This window comes from Acinonyx jubatus, chromosome X (genome assembly GCF_027475565.1).
Source record: "Acinonyx jubatus isolate Ajub_Pintada_27869175 chromosome X, VMU_Ajub_asm_v1.0, whole genome shotgun sequence".
Taxonomy (NCBI): Eukaryota; Metazoa; Chordata; class Mammalia; order Carnivora; family Felidae; genus Acinonyx; species Acinonyx jubatus.
The window spans coordinates 102,203,978-102,211,863 of NC_069389.1; the positions used below are offsets into that span (position 1 = coordinate 102,203,978).

General features: G+C 34.6%; 1 protein-coding gene across 1 annotated transcript; it reads right to left on the bottom strand.

Annotated features, from left to right (window-relative positions):
- Window positions 1-4,187: 4,187 nt before the first annotated feature.
- LOC106980822 (proline-rich nuclear receptor coactivator 1) lies at window positions 4,188-5,142 on the bottom strand. Its single transcript, XM_015078904.3, is given in 9 exon segments — window positions 4,188-4,303; window positions 4,306-4,345; window positions 4,347-4,426; window positions 4,429-4,508; window positions 4,510-4,759; window positions 4,762-4,821; window positions 4,824-5,015; window positions 5,018-5,097; window positions 5,099-5,142. Coding segments are annotated over 9 exon segments (942 nt in total).
- Window positions 5,143-7,886: the final 2,744 nt, after the last annotated feature.

Sequence of the window (7,886 nt, forward strand, 5' to 3'; positions counted from 1 at the left end):
TGAGATCAGCAGGTCTGCCTCTGGGGGCACAGAAGCCTCTTACCCAGTCCCTAGGTTTGCAGGACCACTTTCTGGCCATGACCGTGTGATGCGGAGCCAAGTTGCAGAGCTGTTTCAGGATCTTCAGTCAGAATGAAGTTAGTGGGCCTGCCAAGGGCAGAGATGGGCATGTCTCCTGCCCAGTGCCTGGGTAGTCAGAATTGCTTCTGGACTATTGTTGAAAGGAGATGGAGACTAGTTACAGGGCCATTACAGGAACTGCAGCAGGACTCAGGTTAGAAAGTGTACCTCTGGGGACACAGAGGGGCATGTCTCCTGTGGGTCCCTGGGAAGACAGGACTATTCTTCACCTGCAGATGAGAGAGTCTGGAACCAAGTTACACAGACATTTCAAGATCTGCAGTCAGTATGGAATCAAGGCGTGCATCCAGGGATTTGGACAATTTACAGGATCACTTCAGGATCTGCAGTCAGAACAATGTTAGGAATCCTACCTCTGGGAGTTCAGTCAAGCATGACTCCTATTGCTTCCCTAGGAGGAAACAAATGCTCTTGACCTGTTGTTGGATTTCAAACTGCCACAAAAGTACTTGTCTCCATAGATTACTTCTAAATCATTGTTACTAAAAGGGGATAGGAGCAGAGGAAATGTGAGTCCTTCAATTTTTTTCCCAAGAATGTTTGAATATTCTAGGTCCCTTTTATTTCCATATTCGTTTTAAGATAAGTTTTCATTTTTGCAAAAACCTGCGAAAATTTTTATGATTGCTTGTATTTGGAGATTGTTTTGTCTAGTATATCCCTGTTAATGATATTAATCTTCTAATCCTTCAACATATAATACTTTTCTATAATTTAAGTCTTCAATCATATCTTTCAACAAATTGTAGCTTTCAGTGTATGCCAACTGTACTTCCTTGTTTAAATTTATTCCTGAGTATTTTATTATTTTTGATGATTTGAATGTTACTGTTTTTTTTAAATTTCATTCAGACAGTTCATTGCTAGCATATAGAAATATAATTCGTCTGTGTATTTTTCTTCTATTCTGAAATATCAATGGACTAATTTATTAGTTTTGGTAGTTTGTTGGAAGTCCTAAGTGTTTTATATTGAGAACATCCTATAATCTCTGAATAGAAATAATCTCACTTTTTATATTTCAATATGAGTGCCTTTGCTTTCTTCTTATTACCAAACTGTCCTGGCTAGAACCTCTAGTACAATATTGAATAGTAGTGGGAGGAGATGACATCCTTATAATATTCCTAATTTTAGGAGGAAAACTTTCAGTCTTTTACCATTAAGTATAATATTAGCTGTGAATTTTTCACACATGTTACTTATCAGGTTCGGGAAATCCCCTTCTATTACTAGTTTATTTATTGTTTATATCATGAAAGGATATTGAATTTTAAAAATCCATGTCCTGCATTTATTGAGATGATTATGTGTTTTTTTTCTTTTATATATTGATACATGTATTACATTATTTGATTTTCAGATGCTAAACCAACCTTGCATTACCTTCATACCACTTATAAATGGTATATAATCTTGTTAATATGTTTCTGGGTTTGATTTGCTAGTATTTTATTGAGAATTTTTGCACTAATGTAAGGAATATTGGTCTGTAAGCTTAATTTCTTGCGGTACTTTTGTCTCATTTTGGTATCAGATTAATACTGGCTTCACAGAATAAATTGAAAAATATTTCTTCTTCTTCTTCTTCTTCTTCTTCTTCTTCTTCTTCTTCTTCTTCTTCAAAAGAGTTTCTAAAGGATTGGTATTATTTTTTTTTAATGTTTGATAGAATTTACCAGTGACACCATTCACTTTTCTCTGTGGGAAGCTTATTTTTTCCACTAATTTAATCTCTCTGTTGGTGATAGGTCTATCCAAGCATTTTATTTGTTTTATAAATAATTTTTGATAGTTTGTGTCCCCTAGGAATTTTTACATTTCAACTAAATTACTTCATAAATTGGCATACAATTGTTAATAATATTTCTTTACAATCCTTACAGTTTCTGTAAGGTCAATAGTAATGTTCCTACCTTTATGCCTGATTTTAACAATTTGATTTTTTTAACTTCTTTTTGTTTGGTCAGTTTTGCTAAAGGTGTATCTTTTTCATCTTTTCAAAGGAATAACTCTTGGTTGTGTTCATTTTCTCTACTTGGAGAGTTTAATGTAAATATCAACAAGCTAGACCTTACTTCTACTTTTTGCAATTCGTTTTCACTGTGTCTTGTATCATTTCTATTTCTCGCTTTCTCTGTTATTGCCTTATTTGGTGTTAAGTAAATATTTTCTGGTGTACTACTTTAATTCCCTTGAATTAATTAATTTTCTTTAGTTATATATACATACATATATATTTAATTTTGTTTAATGTTCATTTATTTTTGAGAGCAAAAGAGAGACAGATTTTGAGTTGGATTATAAGAGAGAGAGGGAGACACAGAATCCTAAACAGGTTCCAGGCTCTGAGCTGTCAGCACAGAGCCCGACGCGGGGCTTGAACTCACGACCATGAGATCATGACCTTAGCTGAAGTCGGACATTTAATCAACTGAGACACCTAGGTGCCCCAAATTATATATTTTAATTTATTTTCTTACTAGTTGCCCAGGGGATTGTAATTATCATCTAAGTTCACATCAGCCTTGTTTGAATTTATAACAACTTAATTTGAATAGTATGCAAAACCATTGACTGTATATGGACTTTTCAACCTCTCTTTATGCTTTTACTACCACAAATTACATTCTTATACATTTTGTGCCCATCTATATGCATTTGAAAATATTGTTTTACATAGCTGTCTTTTAACTCATACAGGAAAAAAAATACAAACTGTATTTATACGTCCCTGTATATTTGTCTTCACTTTAATATGTGCCTTAACTGGTGTTTTATTTGTTTCTGTGTTTGTTTTGTTTTAAGAATTTGAATTTCCATTTTCTCATTTCAGCCTGAAGGACTCCCTGTATGATTTCTCTTATGTCAAATCAGCTAGCAACAAAATCAAATTCTGTTTACCCAGAGTTTCAATTACTTATTTGCTTTTGAAGGATAATTTTATCATATATATAATTCTTAATTGCCATTTTTTTCTTTCAGCACTTTAAATAGATCACCTACCATTTTCTGTCTTCAATGTTTTCTGACGAGAAATCACCTATTTCTTTTATTGATGATCTCTTGTAGAAGATGACTTTTCTCTTACTGCTCTTAAGATTCTTTGTTTTTGATGTGTGACAGATTATAATTTGTCTAAGTGTAGATTTGTTTTAAAGGGAGGGCCACTATATTATATTATTATTTAAAAGTCTGATTACACCCAATTTTGTAGGCATTAAAGTTAGAGGTATTTTAAAATTTTTAATTTTTTTTAATGTTTTATTATTATTTTTTTTTTTTCGAGAGAGAGCATGAGTGAGGGAGGGGCGGAGAGAGAGAGAGCCAGACACAGAATCCGAAGCAGGCTCCAGGCTCTGAGCTGTCAGCACAAAGCCCGGTACTGGGCTTGAACCCACAAGCGGTGAGATCATGACCTGAGCCGAAGTCAGATGCTCAACTGACTGAGCCACCCAAGTGCCCCAGAGGTATTTTAAATTTGAATGGATAAATCAAAAACCAGAAATTATGTTTGGTAAATTTGGGAATGAGTGTTTTCTAGTAATTACAGATTAGAAGGCAGAAATCAATTTAGAGAAACACAGACAAACCTCATATTTACAATGATTGTGCCACAGATTTAAATTTTAGTAGTGTATTAGTGAACTGTTCACACTTAGATCTTCACCTTAAGATTAGATAGCTATTTCTTTAAAAATAAATCTCAGTACTTTATGCAAATAAATCAGTCTTCCTTGTGCCTTAAAACACTTAAAATTTCTCCATTGTATATACACAAAACACCTACCATTTTGTAGGGCAAAATACATATTTTCATAACAACAGTATATTGTACATCTCAAGTGTGAACAATACAAATATAGCACATGGCATACAATATTTAATAATGTAAAATATAATACAAATTATTTACAATTTTTAAGCTCATCTTTTGCACTTGCTTGTTATAAAGCAACATTTCCATTTATGTACCAATTTTCCTTTCAATAGTCCATGGATTTTGAAAAAAAAAACTATTTTACAGATGTACAACAATCTGAGATCTAAGTTTCAACTTTAAGGAGAGTTTTTAATTATACTGCCATTAACTCCTTATTTTTATTGAGGTTTCCAATGCTGCTTCCTGTCCAGTGAGTAGGAGGCTTTGGAAGAACACAAAAGAAGGTGGATCACTAAACTTTGCCCCAGCATAATTTTCCTTTTTGTTTCACTTCAGTTAGAATTGCTGATTTCTTCAAATGCATATTTCCAATGTTCTTGGTACTTATAAATGCCTTTTCCCCTGCTTCTGAATTATATCAGATGAAACAGAATCTACCCAAAAGTTATTTTCTTTTTACAGAGTAATCTTGGATAGTGTAAGTTATATTTGCTTTCCTATGTGTCTTTGGTTGTTCACACAAATGTATAACTTGAACAAGCTGGCAGTGAGGAATGGCAATTTTCTCCAATTTTCCCATCTTTGATTTTAAAACCTCTTTTCTGAATGAGGGTTGGCTGGGCACCATGGGTGGCAGCAGGCCAGGGTAAGGGCTGGCTTCCTCAGTTTGGGTTATCGCCACAGGACCCAAGGCCTAATTGGTTGTCTATCCTAATACTTCCTGTGCTCTGCTCTGGAAGTCGTGGGGCTGCACCCACACTTGACACCTGGCCGGTGCTGTTGGTACTGATGGAAGCTGCTGGATGCTGCCTCACTGGGCTGGTCTGCACCTTCTTTTGCCACTTCTTTGGCACTGCCAGAGGGGTGCCTGTTGCTGTAGCTAAATAACAGTTGGACAGATGTGCTGGGCCGGGAGGCTGTGGGTTCAGACAGGGACAGTCTTCCCCCAGGAATTGAGGGATGAAAAAAGTGTGGGACAGTGTCAGGGGTATGGGATGCGGGGTAAAGGCAGCTAGGCGGTAGTCACCATGGGAAAGGCCCCAAAGTAACCATGAGCAGAAAAGGAAAGGGGGTCCCAGGAAAATTGGCTCCAGCTGCAGGACAAAAACGATAGTCATAGTTCTAAGAAGAAAGTGGCTCAGCAGGAAGAGAAGGATGAAGTGCAGCCGGAGATCACAGGGCAGCAGTGGCTGCTGCTAAGAGAACCCCAGTGGAGCACATGGACCATGGTCTGGGCGATGGCAGTGCAGCAACAAAGTATAGATCTTTTTAAGTTTATCTTACTTGGAGTTTGTTGTGTTTCTTAGAGGTGTAAGTAAAGTTTTTCAACAAATTTGGGTTTTCTTATCCATTATTTCTTCAAATACTCTATTCTTTTATTTTTGTTCATTCCTTCAGGGACTTCAATTATGCATATGTTGATGCATTTGATAATGTCCAACAGTACTCTTAGGCTCTGTTTTTCTTCATTCTTTTCCCCCCATTTTTCAGAGTGGATAACCTGCATTGACCATATTCAAATTTACCAATACTTTCTTCTGCCTGCTCAAATCTGCTGTTTACCCAATCTAGTGAACTTTTAAGTTCACTTATATTTTTCAATTCCAGAAATTGTATCTCTTTAATGATATTCTCAATTTTGTGATGCATTGGCCTCATATTCTTCTTTATTTCTTTACTTATGATTTCCTTTAACTCTGAATATATTTATAATAGATTATTTAAATTATTTATCTAATATATCCAACATCTAGGCTTCTTCAAGGATAGTTTATATTGATTGAGTTTTTTCTTGTGTATGACCTATAATTCTGTTTCTTTGCAGTTCTTGTAATTTTTTATTGAAAACAAGGCATTTTTAATATTGTAATTCAACAACTCTGGAAATTAGATTTTTATTTCCACCCCCCAGTGGTTTGCCTTTGTTGCTGTTTGAAGTTGTATTTGTTTTGTTTGTTTGTTTGCATAGTAACTTTTCTGAACTAGTTCTGTAAGTTCTGTATTCTTATTGGCCATTGAAGTCTTTGATTTATTAGCTTTATAGTCAGGTAATGATTGGACAGAGATTTCCTTAAACTCCTAGAAGCAAAATCTCTCTCATATTTTGTGAACGTGCTCTTTGTGCAAGTTCAGTCACTCTTTCAATAATCAACTGGGACGTTTATAGCTCTGCCTTAGCATTCACTTCCTACTTATGCAGTACCTCAAGGTCAACCAGAAGTGAAGGATTAGAGTCTTCTCTGGTCTTTTCCGAGCATGTGCACAGAACTGGACATGCATATTATCCTCTAAATTCTCAGAAATATGTTCGAAGATTTAAACCCTTATGTACATTTTATTCCCCAACATTTCCTCCTAAGCTTTTTGGTTAGCTTGTTGTTTTTCTCAAATATTATTAATCACTTTAGACATCAGTGAGTGAAATATTTGCCTGCAAATTATTCAACAAATGCCCTCATGTAGTGGCTTGAGCACTCCATGAGTTCTTACCTGGGCAAAACAATAAAGTCTTTTCAGGTGATCTTTCAGTGAGTTACCAGACAGATCAAATAGCAACAATTCTTTGATAATGAGGTGCATGTTGTTCTCAATAGTACTGGGAATATGTGTTATTTTCAATGGTACTTCTGAGATAGGGGGTGTAAGATCAGACTAGAGTTAGCTAAAGTTCTCTAAAGGTCTCTCATCTTACTAATATTTTGCCATTTTACTTAGAAATAGGTTGCTGCAAGCTTTTGAGTTGCTTCAAGGTTTGAGTTAATGCCCAAAAAAGCTAATTCTAACTATTTACTTTGTTTTTTCATTACTTTTAAGGATGGACAATATTTCAGATTTCCTTAGTCTTCCATTTTCTCTGCCATCTCCTAATAACATTCTTGAAAATACAATGTTATAGAAATAGAGAACTGACTACCAGGTGTTAATGTAAGATACAGGGAATGATGCTTGTGTTTGATTATTAAAAAAACAACATCAGGGATCCTTGCAATTTTGAACTGTTTTGTATTGATTGCGGTGACACACATAAGAACAAAACTGCATGAATCTAAATATGAATACACACAAATGAGTATGAGAAAATCTGAACAAGATAACTAAATTGTATTTAGGTCAATATACAGGTTGTGGTATTGTATTATAGTTTTGCAAGGTGTTATCAATGAGGGAACAGGGTAAAGTATACATGATGTCTCTATCTTTTACTCTTCACAACTTGTGTGAATACACAATTGTCTAAAAATTATAAAAAGTTTAACCAAATAAACTAATAAGAGTATTGAATTATAGACATATATGACAAAAATTTTTCTAAGGACATTAAATTCTGTTTTGTGGATGATTAAATACACTGTTTAGATTTATGCTGTCCAATACTTAGACTATTGCAAAGCAACAAAATACATACAGTGGAAGATCTTTGTGCTGTAAATGGGAAACTAAAAATACAGCAATAGTGAATTCTTTATGTGTGTTTATTCATTCACTTCACACAAATCTTTGTTTTCCACACTGAACTTTCAATGTAGAAAATATGTAAGAAGAAAAACAAAAACATAAAAGTGAAAAAGACAAAAATAGCTGATAAAATTTTGTGATGCACATATAGTGTTCTACATTGGTCAACATGAAGAACTGGCACTGAAATAATTTAGTGGTTGACTTCAGTAGTACATTTTAAGTTCCTTGAAATACGATTCACTTATTATTACCTATTTCCAATCCAGATTTGGTCTTTAATATTAGGACTTGTTCTTATGTCTCGAGTGAAGAATCTCATACCCTGTCAACAGTGTTATTAGTCCTATAGTTTTTTCTTATAGTTCTACTATAATTTTACTGGATAATCACCACTAGTTATTAC